This window comes from Triticum urartu, chromosome 7 (assembly GCF_003073215.2).
Source record: "Triticum urartu cultivar G1812 chromosome 7, Tu2.1, whole genome shotgun sequence".
NCBI classification, from domain to species: domain Eukaryota; kingdom Viridiplantae; phylum Streptophyta; class Magnoliopsida; order Poales; family Poaceae; genus Triticum; species Triticum urartu.
Window position 1 is genome coordinate 553567967 of NC_053028.1, and position 18455 is coordinate 553586421.

General features: G+C 50.6%; 2 protein-coding genes across 2 annotated transcripts; both read right to left on the reverse strand.

Annotated features, from left to right (window-relative positions):
- Positions 1-14: 14 nt before the first annotated feature.
- On the reverse strand, positions 15-2342 carry LOC125524825 (beta-glucosidase 38-like). The gene is made up of 8 exons (XM_048689854.1): positions 2150-2342; positions 1996-2054; positions 1827-1902; positions 1590-1661; positions 1389-1476; positions 632-843; positions 507-538; positions 15-395 (listed from the first exon to the last, which is right to left on the reverse strand). The coding sequence occupies exons 1-8, from the start codon at positions 2340-2342 to the stop codon at positions 15-17; spliced, it is 1113 nt and encodes a 370-aa protein (XP_048545811.1).
- Positions 2343-16414: 14072 nt separating this feature from the next.
- On the reverse strand, positions 16415-18206 carry LOC125520761 (protein POST-ILLUMINATION CHLOROPHYLL FLUORESCENCE INCREASE, chloroplastic). Its single transcript, XM_048685774.1, has 6 exons — positions 17885-18206; positions 17706-17790; positions 17530-17608; positions 17270-17383; positions 17069-17181; positions 16415-16920 (listed from the first exon to the last, which is right to left on the reverse strand). The coding sequence occupies exons 1-6, from the start codon at positions 18085-18087 to the stop codon at positions 16693-16695; spliced, it is 822 nt and encodes a 273-aa protein (XP_048541731.1). The 5' UTR covers positions 18088-18206; the 3' UTR covers positions 16415-16692.
- Between the last annotated feature and the right edge of the window lie 249 nt (positions 18207-18455).

Genomic DNA, 18455 nt, shown 5'->3' on the forward strand with positions numbered 1-18455 from the left:
ATCCGCCCCACTCTTCAGTACTCCTCGCTCTTGATCACCTTCCGGAACCAGCGCGTGGAGTCCTTGGGGTACCGGGTGAAGGTCTTGCGGTCGACGTAGACGAGGCCGAACTTGGAGGTGAAGCCCATCCGCCACTCGAAGTTGTCCAGCAGCGACCACGCGAAGTAGCCCGTCACCCTGGCGCCGTCGGCGATGGCGCGCTTCAGCTCGTGGAGGTACTGGTCGAAGTAGTCGATCCTGAAGGTGTCGTAGAGCGCGTGCGGCAGCGTGTCGCTGCCCGACTGGTCGATCCCGTTCTCGCCGATGAGGATCAAGGGGTCCCTGAACTTGTTCTTCACGTGCATCACCGCCTTGTAGAACCCCCAGGGCACCACGTACAGCCACTTCGAGAACGCCTGAATGCAATAATGCGTTCATGCATGAATCACGAATTCTTGCGTCATTTACAACTACAGCTCTGCCGTCCAACCCTTGTTTCTTTGGTGGTCAGATTTGAGGATCGTTACCTGTCTTCCGATCGGCACGCCGTTGCGCTCGACTGAAAGGACAGGCAGATGATCAGACGTGTTAAGACAGGCGGACGAGCGAGGAGCAATTCATGTGGGGTGGGGTTTCGGTTAACCGGACGTACAGAGAAGCTCGGCCTGCCAGTCCGTGGCGTAGCTCATGCGCGTCAGGTTCTCCTGGTGCCTGACGTAGTAGGTGGTGTAGTGGTTGATCCCGATGATGTCCGCCGAGCCCTGCAGCAGCTTGCTCTGCTCCGCCGTGAAGTTGGGCAGCCTCGTCCCCACCAGCTTCTGCATCGTCTCCGGGTAGTGGCCGAAGGTGATCGGGTGCATGTACCTGCCAAGTTCAACTCAGCTCAGCTCAGCTCAGTTTCAGTCAAGTCCGGTCGTCGCCGGCCGCCGTGAGATGCGTGCGTGGTTCCTCACCAGCCGAGGGTGAACTCCCTCGCCCTGTGCGCCGCGTACTCGTCCTCCTCGGTGTAGGTCAGCGGCTCGTACCACACGAAGTCCAGGAGGATGCCGATGGTGCCGTTCTGCCTGCGCTGGTACTTGTCGCGGTACACCTTGACGGCGGCGGCGTGCGCGAGGAGGAGGTGGTGGCCGGCGATGTAGGGCTCCGTGGCGGAGTTGCCGCCGAACCGGCAGCCGGTGCACCTGCCGGGCGCGAAGAAGCCGTCGCCGTAGCCGTGCCAGGCCATCATCCGCGGCTCGTTGATGGTGAACCAGTTCTTCACCCGGTCGCCGTACGTCTTGAAGCAGAAGTCGGCGAAAGCCGTGAAGTCGGGCCTGCGAGAAAATGCGCGTCGAGTCGTTGGAATCAAGCAGAGATCACACATACTAGTACATGTGTGCTTATGCTGCAGGGTTTTGCAGGACACTCACACGACCCTGGGGCTGAGCCAGCCGTTGTACTGGTTGTTGAGGACCTCCGGCAGGTCGTAGTGGTAGAGCACGACGTACGGAGTGATATCTGATCAATGGGGAAACGTCATGCAGAGAAGGAATCGTCAGTTGTTCAACAGAGAGATTCCAACGGAGTCGTGAGTAGTTCGAGAAACGCAGAGGTGGATGGGTGGATCGTACTGTTGGCAAGCATGTAGTCGATGAGCCTGTGGTAGTAGTCCACGCCGTCTTTGTTGATCCTCCCGATCCCATCTGCATTTTTTCGTCAAGAGTTTCAGAGGAAGAAGAAGAAGAAGAAGAAGAAGAAGAAGAAGAAGAAGAAGAAGAAGAAGAAGAAGAAGAAGAAGAAGAAGAAGAAGAAGAAGAAGACGCATCACGGGACTGAAGGAAATGTGCGACCACGTAAGAGAGACGTACTGGGGAAGATACGCGACCAGGAGATGGAGAAGCGGTAGGCGTCGAAGCCCACCCTGACCATGTTGTCCACATCGTCCTGAAGGAAACCACCACCAAAAACCCAAACAGATCACGACCGGAAACCACTTGCAAGAACAATGAAAATCAGTGTTTTCTCCCCATCACTGACCATGTAGCGATGGTACTCGTCGACGGTCACGTTGGCGGTGGCGTTGTCGGGAGTGGCACCTACGGCGCAAGAACACACATTCAGTTCAGGAGTCGCCACACACACACGCATGCAAGGCTTGGTTCAGAGACGCCATGTCACCATGGATCCAGACCTGGATACTTGAGGAAGGTGTCCCAGATGCAGGGCCCGCGGCCGTACTTGAGGGAGTTGCCCTCCACCTGGTACGCCGACGAGGCGGTGCCGAAGACGAAGCCCTTGGGGAAGCTGTCCCGGGAGAGGTCGGTGTCCCGGCCGTTGGCCAGGAGCGCCAGGGAGAGCAGGACGACCGCGCGGAGGAGCTCCATAGTGGAGAGGGCAGTGGCGAGTGTGGTAGGTCGATGGTCTGATCGGGGAGGGAGGCCATATATGGAGAGTGGGGAGGAGAGATCGAGGGGGCAGCATGCAGGCAGCAGCGCCATTCTCTGGCACAAACGGTGGCACACCGTGGGACTGTTTCTCTCTTGTACGCGCGGGCAGCTCCCACGCATGCATCCTAGCCTTGCTCCTTTGACTTCTTCTACTCGATCGTCTGTATAAGTCTTTGTTTCATACACTCCACAATTTTGACGTGGGCGGAGCAGGTGAAAATGTGACCCTCATGCGTATAACATAACAAAACAGTTATAGGAAAAAAAAACCTCAAAAAAAGTTATAGGAAAAAAATACTGGTAATTACGATTTAAGAGTAGTACATTTACAAACATTTCAAAATTCATGATTGAAACTGGTGTTTCTAACCCCAAATTGTGTACTATGGAAAATCAAAATTGAATGGCAAGGTCCATTAACCAAGTGTTTTCCTCTTACCACCACTCTGAGTCTACATACGAAATAGGTTTTGCTTCCCTCCGCACCCACTCGTTTATATATAAATGCACAGGCCGCACAACCGACCAAATCGATACAAAATGATGAGTAAACCCTCGTACAAGCATGTTGAAAAAAACAAAATGGCACTCGGTGAGTGGCACAAGTGCCACTAACCAAACACCAAAGATGAAAAACAGGAGGGGCCACCCCTAACAAACTACATCCACGACTACGGAAACAAGACCGGAGCCATGCCGTCATGAGAAACCGCCAGACACCGAGGAACCAAACACACGGAGCCATCTTCGCAAAGGGATGACACACCGTTAACACAGTACCCTCGCCTCGGGCCATGGAGAGTAGCTCCTGCAATGAGGCATCAAGGACCTAGAACGGAGACAACATGGGCATGTCTATAATATAGGAGATCATCAGATCCAACCCTTGTTAGAGACGAAGACGCACAATGCCAGGGAAAAGGCAAACCCGGTGTCATAGGCCATCTGCAACCTAGAGGGGCCGGGGTCTGCGACGATGCCCTCAAGAGGGTGATGACACAGAGCACCATCGTCGTCAAGTATGAGAGACGGACTAGGATTTTCACCCCGGACCCATGGCATGGGGGGGGGGGGGCTAGCAACACCCATAGGTGCCGCCATTGTCGACACAGGAGCGCAGAGCTTTCGCTCAGACCCACACAAGTGCCAGCCGTGGACTCAAGGTCGGCCTAACCCATGAGGGTTGGGGCACCATGCGATGACTCCAATTCCAGATCATGGGATCGCCATCGCCGAAGCCATGACGACACCATGGGCACCTGTCACCCCTCCCCTTGCTACCCACATAGGCAAGAGGAGACGCCACCACGTGCCACCATGGAGCCACCTGTTCAACCTCACCATCCAGGGCGTCACCCCGGCATCCCAACCCCCCTCCCCCTCCCGCCAGACCACAAGATCACCACCAAGGTTGCACGTAGGCATGAACATCACTAGCATGGGGCTGGACCGCAGGCCCACGTGACGAGGGGATTGCCGACAAGTGGGGCTTGATCGCATCTAGATCTAGCACCAAACTAATGATGTGGCCGGGGATGGGGCTTGCCGGCTACACCCAACAACATGCCTACGCGCCACCAGCCCGTACGTTGTCACCGAAGCCGTGCGACACGTCACATAGCCAGGGCAGCGGGCCTCCACCAGGCCAGATCTAGCAGCTCCAGATGCGACCGAGGGCACACCCTCAATGTTTGTCGCCCTAGGTCCTAGGAGCCCCACTGGAACTCTGCTAACCTAGGATAAGATGACGGGTCCCCAAGTCGCGTCCCATGTTGCCCCTGCGGATCCTCCAACCGTTGTGCCACCCATGGATACTGATCATTGTGCTCCCCAACCAACGAGAAAGATGGCTCGCGCTGCTCGAAGGCACATCATCAAGTTGCCTACCTAACAAGCACACAAGGGCTCTCGCGCCACTACCATAGACCACGCCGCCACCAGTCAAACGCATCCCCATGCCAAATCCGTGCCATGCACCGCCGCCTTGATCCAAGGTCGCGCAACCATCATGAGTCGTCGGATCCGGCCACCGTGCTGCCCTTGCAGCCGCCAGGTCTCGGGGTCGCCGCCCGCCGCCAGTAGAGCCCACCATCCAGGGCCGATGCACCGCACAAGCCGGGCCCCTCGTTGCGCGAGAGGAAGAGGCCTATCGCTGTCGGCCATTGCACGGGCTTTGCTTGACGACGTCACCCAACAGTGGCGAGGGGAGTGGAGAGGCAGCACTAGGGTTCGTCCAAGCCGCCGTCTTAGGAGCGACACACATGTTTCTTTTTTTACAGGCACTCACTGATTAGGCCACACAAGTGGGACCACTCTAAGATTAATAATGGATATGTTCTACTATTTTTCTAGAATCATATTAAATCTCCTGTTTTTGATTTTTTTTGTATCATTTTGCTCCTGCGGTTGCGCTTTTCTTCTCAGAAGATGCTTGTCCAAATTTTTTTGTCTGGCTTCTTTTCCAGGTAGCAAGTTCATGTCTAACTCTTATTGAATGGATATGACCTCATCTACATGACCAGATATCGCATTACCTCCCGAATCATTAGTAGCACTGTCTTGCCTTTGAGATTACTGCACACGAGCTCCTCCTTGTCATTTTACCCCAAGGTCTTTCATCAACAACTTTCTACGTAGGAGGAGAAGACCTGGAATAGCTGACCAAAACACCTCCCTCCACGGGGCCTCTGTCTTCTTAGAGAGGTTTATCCAAAAAAATCGACAAAGGGAAGATATTAATACCAAAGATATCAATTACGCGAAGCCCCTGCACCAACATAATGTCAAGAACTAGTCGAGACATCACGGGTGCACACATCCAAAAAGATAGAAGAGAGATTCTTCAAAAGTGACACCTTCAGGAAGGGAACCGTGAATAAGCGTCGTCGTCGCCCATCAACAGATCTTAAGTTTTCATCCAGGAGAAAGTCTGAGACTTCCAGACAATGCCTTCAACGAGGGAGCGGTCACCATTTGCCAGGTACAACCAAAGAAGGTCAGACCTAGGGTTTTCACCCTAGAAATCAAGACTCGGTACTCAAGGAGCACCACAAAAATTGAAGTCCCTTAGTGCTGCCACACCCACTTGCCGAGGCCGCTACTGCAAAGCACCAATCGCCACGCTCACAAGCATCACGCATGCGGTTTGGACGAGCATTGTCCCACAGCTGAACCATGCCCGCATAACAGCATGTGAAGTATTGTCTTCATGGCATCCAAGACCTCACTTCCTCCACTATTTGCCGTCTTGAACTGACTTGAGTCATCGAGACCTTCTAGTCCTCCAATTATAGCCACCTTGACATTCACCACATCTGTCAACACCGTGGAGATCGCATGATAGATGCCGATGTCCACATACCCCAAGGCGTCAACAGAGCAGAGCTTCATGATGCACCCCCCTTGAAGCCGCACAGGTTTATGTTTCCAAACGAGCACAACCAGATCCTATCCAGTGCAGAAGTCTAGGAGTGCCATGCACCAATCCGTTAAGACCTCTGATGAAGGTGTCTAAAATTCGTAGGCGGACAGGTCAAGGAACACCGGCAGCAGGAAGAATGATGAGTTGGACGGGGCAAGACCGCTAGGTTCGCTGCCCTTCCATCCTTTTCCCTGTCAGTGCCGCCCCACACGGGCCAACCTCCACCTTCTGCACCGTGCCCAGGGGAGCCCCACCTCCTTCGGAGATGGGTCCTGCCGCCAGCACGGCAGAGGCCAGCATCAGTGGCGCCAGGGAAGGCCGTAGTGGACGGTGGCTGGCGGCGGCTCTAGGGTTGGCTCCTGGCATCGCCTGTGGAGTGACGTCCAGGAGTGAACCGTTCCGTAGGCTCAAGCCCTTTTGTGCTCCTTTCTTTGGTGTTCCTTGGGCCACTTTTGAGCGTCAACACGGGGATGGAGCTCGGAGAGGAGCGGTGATACTCAGGTCCGGTGCAACAGTGCTCGAGGTGCAGCGGAGGGTGGGTTGGGTGCAACCACCGATTTTTTTTAGAAAAGGAGGATGACCCCCGGCCTTTGCATCTGGGAGATGCATACGGCCACTTTATTGATTATTCTTGAGGACCTTACAAAGTATAACAACAATGTGCCTGAATCCACCATCTTGGCAACATATGCCGCTACTCCTATCCAAAATGATGAAGGGGTGCCGAACGGACGGCACCTCCGCGTTCAACACACGTACAGCCCGGTGACGTCTCCCATGCCTTGATCCAGCAAGGAGAGAGGGAGAGGTTGAGGAAGACTCCATCCAGCAGCAGCACAACGGCGTGGTGGTGGTGGAGGAGCATGGTGATCCAGCAGGGCTTCGCCAAGCACCGCGAGATATGAGGAGAAAGAGAGGTAGGGCTGCGCCAACAAGAGAAGAAACTTCCGTCTGTGGGATGCTCCTTTGCCTCCACTATATATAGGGGGAGAGGGGGGGGCTGTGCCCCCACCTAGGGTTCCACCCTAGGGGCGGCGGCCAGCCCAGATCCCATCTGGTGGGGCGGCCAAGGGGAGGGGGAGAGGGAGGCGCACCAGGCATGGGCCCTAAGGCCCATATGTCCTTAGGGTTTGCCCCCCTCCTCCCCTTAGGCGCCTTGGGCCCTTGTGGGGGGGCGCACCAGCCCACCTGGGGCTGGTCCCCTCCCACACTTGGCCCATGCAGCCCTCCGGGGCTTGGCCCCACTTGGTGGTCCCGGTACGTTACCGATAAAACCCGAAACTTTTCCGGTGACCAAAACAGGACTTCCCATATATAAATCTTTACCTCCGGACCATTCCGGAACTCCTCGTGACGTCCGGGATCTCATCCGGGACTCCGAACAACATTCGGTAACCACATACAAACTTCCTTTATAACCCTAGCGTCATCGAACCTTAAGTGTATAGACCCTACGGGTTCGGGAACCATGCAGACATGACCGAGACGTCCTCCGGTCAATAACCAACAGCGGGATCTGGATACCCATGTTGGTTCCCACATGTTCCACGATGATCTCATCGGATGAACCACGATGTCGAGATTCAATCAATCCCGTATACAATTCCCTTTGTCTAGCGGTATGTACTTGCCCGAGATTCGATCGTCGGTATCCCGATACCTTGTTCAATCTCGTTACCGGCAAGTCTCTTTACTCGTTCCGTAACACATCATCCCGTGATCAACTCCTTGATCACATTGTGCACATTATGATGATGTCCTACCGAGTGGGCCCAGAGATACCTCTCCGTCACACGGAGTGACAAATCCCAGTCTCGATTCGTGCCAACCCAACAGACACTTTCGGAGATACCTATAGTGCACCTTTATAGCCACCCAGTTACGTTGTGACGTTTGGCACACCCAAAGTATTCCTACGGTATCCGGGAGTTGCACAATCTCATGGTCTAAGGAAATGATACTTGACATTAGAAAAGCTTTAGCATGCGAACTACACGATCTTGTGCTATGCTTAGGATTGGGTCTTGTCCATCACATCATTCTTCTAATGATGTGATCCCGTTATCAATGACATCCAATGTCCATGGTCAGGAAACCGTAACCATCTATTGATCAACGAGCTAGTCAACTAGAGGCTTACTAGGGACATGGTGTTGTCTATGTACCCACACATGTATCTGAGTTTCCTATCAATACAATTCTAGCATGGATAATAAACGATTATCATGAACAAGGAAATATAATAATAACTAATTTATTATTGCCTCTAGGGCATATTTCCAACAGTCTCCCACTTGCACTAGAGTCAATAATCCAGTTCACATCGCTACATGATTAACACTAAAGGTCACAGCCACATGTGACTAACACCCAAAGAGTTTACTAGAGTCAATAATCTAGTTCACATTACCATGTGATTAACACTCGATGAGTTCTGGGTTTGATCATGTTATGCTTGTGAGAGATGTTATAGTCAACGGGTCTGAATCTTTCAGATCCGTGTGTGCTTTACAAATCTCTATGTCATCTCCCAGATGCAGCTACCACGTTCTATTTGGAGCTATTCCAAATAACTGTTCCACTATACGAATCCAGTTTACTACTCAGAATAATCTGGATTAGTGTCAAAGTTTGCATCGGTGTAACCCTTTACGATGAACTCTTTTACCACCTCCATAATCGAGAAAATTCCTTAGTCCACTAGTTACTAAGGATAACTTTGACCGCTGTCCTGTGATCCATTCTTGGATCACTCTTGTACCCCTTGACTGACTCATGGCAAGGCACACTTCAGGTGCGGTACACAGCATAGCATACTGTAGAGCCTACGTCTAAAGCATAGGGGACGACCTTCGTCCTTTCTCTCTATTCTGCCGCGGTCAGGTTTCGAGTCTTACTCAATGTTCACACCTTATAACACAGCCAAGAACTCCTTCTTTGCCGATCCATTTTGAACTCCTTCAAAATCTTGTCATGGTATGTATTCATTTGAAAGTACTATTAAGCGTTTTGATCTATCCTTATAGATCTTAATGCTCAATACTCAAGTAGCCTAATCCAGGTTTTCCATTGAAAAACACTTTTCAAATAACTTTGCATGCTTTCCAGAAATTCTACATCATTTCCGATCAACAATATGTTAACAACATATACTCATCGGAAATTCTATAGTGCTCCCACTCACTTCTTTGGAAATACAAGTTTCTCATAAACTTTGTATAAACCCAAAATCTTTGATCATCGTCAAAGCGTATATTCCAACTCCGAAATGCTTACTCCAGTCCTTAGAAGGATTGCTAGAGCTTTGCATACTTGTTAGCATCTTTCAGGATTGTTAAAACCTTCTGGTTGTATCACATACAACCTTTCCTCAAGAAAATCGTGAGGAAACAATGGTTTTTGACATCCTATCTGCAAGATTTCATAAATAATGCAGTGACTGCTAATATAATTCCAACAGACTCTTAGCATCGCTACGAGTGAGAAAGTCTCACCGTAGTCAACTCCTTGAACTTGTCGGAAAACATCTTAACGACAAGTCGAGCTTTCTTAATGGTGATACCATCATTGTCCGTCTTCCTTTTAAAGATCCATATGTACATAACAGCCTTATGACCATCAAGTAGTTCTTCGAAAGTCTACACTTTGTTTTCATATATGGATCCTCTCTCGGATTATATGGCCTCGAGCCATTTTGGAATCCAGGCCCACCATCGCTTCCCCATAGCTCGTAGGTTCATTGTTGTCTAGCAACATGACTTCCAAGACAGGATCACGTACCACTCTGAAGTAGTACGCATCCTTGTCCTCCTACGAGGTTTGGGAGTGACTTGATCCGAAGTCTCATGATCAATATCATAAGCTTCCACTTCAATTGGTGTAGGTGCCACAGGAACAACTCTTTGTGCCCTGCTATACACTAGTTGAAGTGACGGTTCAATAACCTCATCAAGTCTCCACCATCCTCCCACTCAATTCTTTCGAGAGAAACTTTTCCTCGAGAAAGGACCCAATTCTAGAAACAATCCCTATTGCTTTCGGATCTGAATTAGGAGGTATACCCAACTGTTTTGGGTGTCCTATGAAGATGCATTTATCCGCTTTGGGTTCGAGCTTATCAGCCTGAAACTTTTCACATAAGCTTCGCAGCCCCAAACTTTTAAGAAACAACAACTTAGGTTTCTCTAAACCATAGTTCATACGGTGTCGTCTCATCGGAATTACGTGGTGCCCTATTAAAGTGAGTGCGGTTGTCTCTAATGCCTAACCCATGAACGATAGTGGTAATTTGATAAGAGACATCATGGTACGCACCATATCCAATAGGGTGCAACTATGATGTTCGGACACATCATCACACTATGGTGTTCCAGGCGGTATTAGTTGTGAAACAATTTCCACAATGTCCTAATTCTGTGCCAAACTCGTAATTCAGATATGAATCTCTATGATCATATCATAGACATTTTATACTCTTGTCATGACGATCTTCAACTTCACTCTGAAATTACTTGAACCTTTCAATAATTTCAGACTCATGATCCATCAAGTAAATATACTTTAGCATCTACTCAAATCATCTATGAAGTAAGAACATAACGATATCCACTACATGCCTCACAACTCATTGGATTGCACACATCAAAATGTATTACTTCCAATGAGTTGCTTTCTTGTTCCATCTTACTGAAAACGAGGCTTTTCAGTCATCTTGCCCATGTGGTATGATTTGCATGTCTCAAGTGATTCAAAATCAAGTGAGTCCAAACGATCCATCTGTATAGAGTTTCTTCATGCATATCTACCAACAAACATGGTTCGCATGTCTCAATCCTTTCAAAAATGAGTGAGTCCAAAGATCCATCAACATGGAGCTTCTTCATGCGTTTTATACCAATATGACTCAAATTGCAGTGCCACATTTGTGTGGTACTATCATTACTATCTTATACCTTTGGCATGAAATTGTGTATCACTACGATCGGGATGGTATTATTCAAATAAGCAGAGTAACCATTATTCTCCTTAAATGAATAACCGTATCGCGATAGACATAATCCAATCATGTCTATGCTCAACGCAAATACCAAATAACAATTATTTAGGTTTTAATACCAATCTCGATGGTAGAGGGAGCGTACGATATTTGATCAACCTTGGAAATACTTCCAACACATATCGTCATCTCACCTTTTAGCTAGTCTCCGTTTATTTCGTAGCCTTTTGTTTCGAGTTACTAACACTTAGCAACCGAACCGGTATCTAATACCCTGGTGCTACTAGGAGTACTAGTAAACTACACATTATAATGCATATCCAATATACTTCTGTCAACCTTGCCAGCCTTCTCATCTACCAAGTATCTAGGGTGGTTCTGCTTCAGTGACTGTTCCCCTTATTACAGAAGCACTTAGTCTCGGGCTTGGGTTCAACTTTGGGTTTCTTCACTAGAACAGCAACTGATTTGTTGTTCCATGAAGTATCCCTTTCTTGCCCTTGCCCTTCTTGAAACTAGTGGTTTTACTAACCATCAACGATTGATGCTCCCTTTTGATTTCTACTTTTCGCGGTGTCGCGAATAGCTCAAGGATCATATCTATCCCTGATATGTTATAGTTCATCACGAAGCTCTAGTAGCTTGGTGGCAGTGACTTTGGAGAACCATCACTATTTCATCTGGAAGATCAACTCCCACTCGATTCAAGCGATTGTTGTACTCAGACAATCTGAGCACAAACTCAAGATTGAGCTTTTCTCCCTTATTATGCAGGCTAAGAAAATCGTCGGAGGTCTTATACGTCTTGACGTGGGCACGAGCCTGAAATCCCAATTTCAGTCCTTGGAACATCTCATATGTTCTGCGATGTTTCAAAAACGTCTTTGGTGCATCAATTCTAAACCATTTAGCATTACACACTGAACTATCATGTAGTCATCAAAACGTGTATGTCAGATGTTCGCAACATCCACAGACGATGTTCGAGATTCAGCACACTGAGCGGCGCATTAAGGACATAAGCCTTCTACTGTCTACATAATTGCTACTATCAACTTTCAACTAATTTTTCTCTAGGAACATATCTAAACAGTAGAACTAAAGCGCGAGCTATGACATAATTTGCAAAATCCTTTTGACTATGTTCAGGATAAACAAGTTCATCTTATGAACTCCCACTCAGATAGACATCCCTCTAGTCATCTAAGTGATTACATGATCCAAGTCAACTAAGCCGTGTCCGATCATCACGTGAGACGGACTAGTCATCATCGGTGAACATCTTCATGTTGATCGTATCTACCATACGACTCATGCTCGACCTTTCGGTCTCTTGTGTTCCGAGGCCATGTCTGTACATGCTAGGCTCGTCAAGTTAACCTAAGTGTTTCGCATGTGTTCCGAGGCCATGTCTGTACATGCTAGGCTCGTCAACACCCGTTGTATTCGAACGTAAGGATCTATCACACCCGATCATCACGTGGTGCTTCGAAACGACGAACTTTCACAACGGTGCACAGTTAGGGGGAACACTTTCTTGAAATTTTAATGAGGGATCATCTTATTTACTACCGTCGTTCTAAGCAAATAAGATGTATAAACATGATAAACATCACATGCAATCAAATAGTGACATGATATGGCCAATATCATATTGCTCCTTTTGATCTCCATCTTCGGGGCTCCATGATCATCGTTGTCACCGGCATGACACCATGATCTCCATCATCATGATCTCCATCATCGTGTCTTCATGAAGTTGTCTCGCCAACTTATTACTTCTACTACTATCTACCGGTTAGCAATAAAGTAAAGTAATTACATGCGTTGTTCAATGACACGCAGGTCATACAATAAATAAAGACAACTCCTATGGCTCCTGCCGGTTGTCATACTCGTGGACATGCAAGTCATGATTCCTATTACAAGAACATGATAAATCTCATACATCACATATCATTCATCACATTCTTCTTGGCCATATCACATCACATAGCATACCCTGCAAAAACAAGTTAGACGTCCTCTAATTGTTGTTTGCATGTTTTACGTGGCTGCTATGGGTTTCTAGCAAGAACGTTTCTTACCTACGCAAAAACCACAACGTGATATGCCAATTGCTATTTACCCTTCATAAGGACCCTTTTCATCGAATCCGATCCGACTAAAGTGGGAGAGACAGACACCCGCTAGCCACCTTATGCAACTAGTGCATGTCAGTCGGTGGAACCAGTCTCACATAAGAGTACGTGTAAGGTCGGTCCCGGCCGCTTCATCCCACGATGCCGCCGAATCAAGATTGGACTAGTAACGGTAAGCATATTGAACAAAATCAACACCCACAACTACTTTGTGTTCTACTCGTGCATAGAAACTACGCATAGACCTAGCTCATGATGCCACTATTGGGGAACGTAGCAGAAATTCAAAATTTTCCTACGTGTCACCAAGATCTATCTATGGAGAAACCAGCAACGAGGGGAAGGAGAGTGCATCTACATACCCTTGTAGATCGCTAAGCGGAAGCGTTCAAGAGAACGGGGTTGAAGGAGTCGTACTCGTCGTGATCCAAATCACCGGAGATCCTAGTGCCGAACGGACGGCACCTCCGCGTTCAACACACGTACAGCCCGGTGACGTCTCCCATGCCTTGATCCAGCAAGGAGAGAGGGAGAGGTTGAGGAAGACTCCATCCAGCAGCAGCACAACGGCGGTGGTGGAGGAGCATTGGTGATCCAGCAGGGCTTCGCCAAGCACCGCGAGATATGAGGAGAAAGAGAGGTAGGGCTGCGCCAACAAGAGAAGAAACTTCACGTTTCTGTGGGCTGCTCCTTTGCCTCCACTATATATAGGGGGAGAGGGGGGCTGCGCCCCCACCTAGGGTTCCACCCTAGGGGCGGCGGCCAGCCCAGATCCCATCTGGTGGGGCGGCCAAGGGGAGGGGGAGAGGGAGGCGCACCAGGCATGGGCCCTAAGGCCCATCTGCCCTTAGGGTTTGCCCCCTCCTCCCCTTAGGCGCCTTGGGCCCTTGTGGGGGGGCGCACCAGCCCACCTGGGGCTGGTACCCTCCCACACTTGGCCCATGCAGCCCTCCGGAGCCGGTGGCCCCACTTGGTGGACCCCCGGGACCCTCCTGGTGGTCCCGGTACGTTACCGATAAAATCCGAAACTTTTCCGGTGACCAAAACAGGACTTCCCATATATAAATCTTTACCTCCGGACCATTCCGGAACTCCTCGTGACGTCCGGGATCTCATCCGGGACTCCGAACAACATTCGGTAACCACATACAAACTTCCTTTATAACCCTAGCGTCATCGAACCTTAAGTGTGTAAACCCTACGGGTTCGGGAACCATGCAGACATGACCGAGACGTCCTCCGGTCAATAACCAACAGTGGGATCTGGATATCCATGTTGGTTCCCACATGTTCCACGATGATCTCATCGGATGAACCACGATGTCGAGGATTCGATCAATCCCGTATACAATTCCCTTTGTCTAGCGGTATTGTACTTGCCCGAGATTCGATCGTCGGTATCCCGATACCTTGTTCAATCTCGTTACCGGCAAGTCTCTTTACTCGTTCCGTAACACATCATGCCGTGATCAACTCCTTGATCACTTTGTGCACATTATGATGATGTCCTACCGAGTGGGCCCAGAGATACCTCTCCGTCACACGGAGTGACAAATCCCAGTCTCGATTCGTGCCAACCCAACAGACACTTTCAGAGATACCCGTAGTGCACCTTTATAGCCACCCAGTTACGTTGTGACGTTTGGCACACCCAAAGTATTCCTACGGTATCCGGGAGTTGCACAATCTCATGGTCTAAGGAAATGATACTTGACATTAGAAAAGCTTTAGCATGCGAACTACACGATCTTGTGTTATGCTTAGGATTGGGTCTTGTCCATCACATCATTCTTCTAATGATGTGATCCCGTTATCAATGACATCCAATGTCCATGATCAGGAAACCGTAACCATCTATTGATCAACGAGCTAGTCAACTAGAGGCTTACTAGGGACATGGTGTTGTCTATGTATCCACACATGTATCTGAGTTTCCTATCAATACAATTCTAGCATGGATAATAAACGATTATCATGAACAAGGAAATATAATAATAACTAATTTATTATTGCCTCTAGGGCATATTTCCAACAACGACAACACCAGACAGCTTCGTCCTCCTGCGCGAGTCCATCGCCACACATCGTATGCCGAATCTCCACTGCGCCGCGCCGCCGAGATACGCCGCCATCAATGAGTAGGTTCAAGCACCGCTCCGCCGAGACCGGCAGGGCTGCTGAAGACCAATCCACCGCCAAGCAACGAAAGCATCACATCCATCCAAGCTCACCACGAACGACACCCTCAAGAGGGTGCCGACGCCCGGAGCACCGCTGTCGCTCGATCCGGCAAGGATTTGGGCTTTCGCCTGGCATACGAGCTGGGTGGAAGGAAGAGGGGAAGGAGGAGACCTGGACGTCGCCTACAAGAAGGGTACGATGCCCTTGGGCGTCTCCGCCGTCGTGACCAGCACTGCTGGCCTCGGATTTCTCCGGAGCCACCTCCCACCTCCAGCCACCATACAGGTACAACTCCGGCGACAAAGGCCGCCCAAAGCAGGACCATCGGAGGCAGCCGTGGTTGAAGTAGACGGAGGCCTTCAGATCTGGATCGGGCGCCACCGAGACGCCCGCACCACAGCCGCCACCTGCCGCCCCCGTGTCCGAAGAAGAACGGCCAGCACCAACGAGCACCGGTCAGGCCAATGGAGTCTCGCCGGAAGGGCCTCCGCCCCAGATCCAAAGGGCCACGCTCACCCATCTCCGAAGAGGCGAGCAGCTCGCGCGAAGCCGGCCGCTCCAGCCACCGCAACGAGCACCACTCCGAGGCCCCATCCCAGACCGACCCCCTCCAAGCACTGCAACAGCATGATCCAGATCTGACCGCTCCAAGAGGAAGCAGCCCACCGGACGAGGAGAGGCGGCGAGCAGGTAGGGGGACCAACGCGGGGATGGACGGAGGAGGAGGTGGAAGGGGTCCCGCCGCCGCCGCGGGCCGGCCGGAGGCCACCGGTGACGGCGACGAGGGGAGGCAGACGAGGGTGGCGGCGCTCGGGGGAAAACCTAATCGCCCCCGAGTCGCCTGCGCGAGACGACGCGGGGGTACCTCGGGGATAGCTATAGTTAAAATGAGGGGAGACGACGCGGGTGCAACCACTGATGGAGCTCGGAAACCTATGCAAGTGCAGAGAAGAAGGAAGCCATATAGATCTCCATGAATACATTTAGAGCTGCTCAAGTTGGCGAAAAAAGCAATTTGTGTATGGAAATAGACATGAGGAGTGGATTCATTGGTCTGAGTTTTGCGTTGTTTGCATGACATTGCTCTTGCAGATTTGGCTCCGACTCAACTAATAAGGCTTGGGCTCAATTCCTCTATGCTCTTCTCCCTCCGACCCATGCAATTCGGTTGTAATAACACCTTATATTATGGGGCGGAGGGAGTACTATTTAGATCCTGAACTCCCCTCCAAAAAAAGAATTCCTGAACTCCCCTGGCCATGCCTGCACCTTACAAAACAGGTACTATGCTGTTTTTCCTTCCATGTACATTTGTTTCAGAGATAGAATCAGCACATGTCATGCATCCATGTTTCCAGCGAAACGCTCGTGTCCACCTAGTGCGCACTGTCGTACTATCCTTCTTCCTTTAATCGTATCACAACCATTCCCTTTTTACAAGTATATAAACGAGAGAGGAGGGCGCGCACATCGACCAATTGTGGCTCTCCTCTCCTCGTCTTATGAGTACATATTGTGAAGCTGCTGCTCATGTCGTCTTGGTGGTGGTCACTCCTCCGTATCAGAGTCCAGCGGGCAGGAGCCGTCGTCGATGGTGGCCAGCGGGTCGAACATGTGCGAGGTCGGGTCCATGCACCCGCTCACGATGTCCAGCTTGCACCGGTCTCCCCCCTCCTCGTAGAAGCCGCCGATGTCGCAGCTTGTGATGACGATGTTCTCATCCGGGAAGATGGCCCTGTCGCAGGCGCCCTCCATGTTGAGCTCGTCAGCCAGCCCCTGCACCAGCACCACAAAGTTCTTAGTTTTTACCCACTTCCATACCATACATGATGAACACGGAAAGCCCCACTGTGGCAAGGTGATGGCTAGGCATTTTCAACTCTTGACCTTTGTCATGGAGTGTTTGAGAGATATAATTAATTACCTCGTTGAAGAAGCTCAGAGGCTTGTCGAGCCATGGCTTGGGAACCTTGAACTTGAGGGTGTATGCCCCGTCCCATTCATTTCCGTTGGTGAAGGAGAAAACCAGAGACATGGCTGCAGCAGCACAGGACTGCATCAGTAACCATAATAATAATAAGCTAGCTAAAAGGAATTAGGCTAGAAGTGTGTACAGAGTACAGACCATGCTGCGGCACCCGGATCCTGATGGTGTAGATGGGGGGGCAGGCTTTCCCCCTCTCCTGCAGCGTCATCTGCCTCGGCTCGCCGCCGCACATGATCGGCTGGTTAAAGCCCCCTGCATACAGGTTAAACACCTCATCGGTCAGCTACATATATACCAAGGCACAAGCCAATCAAATTGATCAATTTTGTCCAAGGAACTTCGACAGAAAATGGTGTATATATCAGGATTCAGGAGCGTGTATGGTTTGCTCTGGCTACCGTTAAACGCGATGCCGAACTGCTCGTTGGGTGTCAGCTTGCTCGTCCCTGGGTTGTAGAATATCTTCAGGCCCTCTCCCTGCCACACACACACAAAATTAAAGATAAGACGAAGCTCGGAGATAGAGCTATGTCGATATGTGCATGGATAGATGCAAAGGAGAGTGAATAATTACCGGGGCTGGAGGAAGGCCGTTGGTGGTCTTCCAGTACACCGGCGCCTTCCCCAGCTCGAACTCCGCCCACGTCGGAAGCTTCACCCTAAAGACCAATTCCGGCTCCACGAGTCAATCACACAACAAAATATGCATCATACTCAGCTAGGAGCGCAGAACTGTGGAGATAGCCAGCTTACTCCTTGCTCTGTGGCACGACGGACACGGGCGCCGCGGCGGTGGCAGAGGCGGCCGCGGCCGCGCGGACGACGGCCGAGAACCTCCGGCAGGTGACGACGGCGGCCCGCGCGGCCCGCGCGGGCCGGCTGCGGCGGCGGTGGAAGGCGGTGCTGCTGCCGCCGCCGCCGCCGCACAGGCGGCTGCAAGAAGAGATGGTGGCCATCGTGCGTGCGTGCGTGCCTCCGATGATATCTGCCTAGCTACGTACTTCCTTGCTCAATTCCTTTGGTTTTGCAGGTGTGGAGGACGGCTGAGTTCAAAGATCGGCTAGCTTCTCGCGCTTGCAGGAGTCGCCATATATAGGCGTGGATAGAGGCGAGCGCGCTTGTGTGGTGGGGAGGCGGCGACGACGGCGCGGATGATGCTGCTGGTGGAGGATCGCTGGGCAACTGAGATGGCCCGCTTGATTTTTTGGGGGTTTAGCTATAGGACAAAAAGCAAAAAGATCATAGAGGGGCTTTAGTTTTTCGCCATGGGAAAAATCTTCTCCACATATACTAGTAAAAATATCTTCCTTTCACTCTCCGTCGC

Bases quoted from the DNA above. Each gene is read 5' to 3' on its own strand.
- LOC125520761 (XM_048685774.1), bottom strand. From the start codon at position 18,087: ATGGCCACCATCTCTTCTTGCAGCCGCCTGTGCGGCGGCGGCGGCGGC. The intron at 17,791-17,884 runs GTAAGCTGGCTA...ATTGGTCTTTAG, and splicing joins GTCGTGCCACAGAGCAAGGA to GGTGAAGCTTCCGACGTGGG. The intron at 16,921-17,068 runs GTAATTAATTAT...GTGCTGGTGCAG, and splicing joins CTCTGAGCTTCTTCAACGAG to GGGCTGGCTGACGAGCTCAA.
- LOC125524825 (XM_048689854.1), bottom strand. From the start codon at position 2,342: ATGGAGCTCCTCCGCGCGGTCGTCCTGCTCTCCCTGGCGCTCCTGGCC. The intron at 1,477-1,589 runs GTACGATCCACC...CCCATTGATCAG, and splicing joins CGACTACATGCTTGCCAACA to ATATCACTCCGTACGTCGTG. The intron at 539-631 runs GTACGTCCGGTT...CTGTCCTTTCAG, and splicing joins CTGGCAGGCCGAGCTTCTCT to TCGAGCGCAACGGCGTGCCG.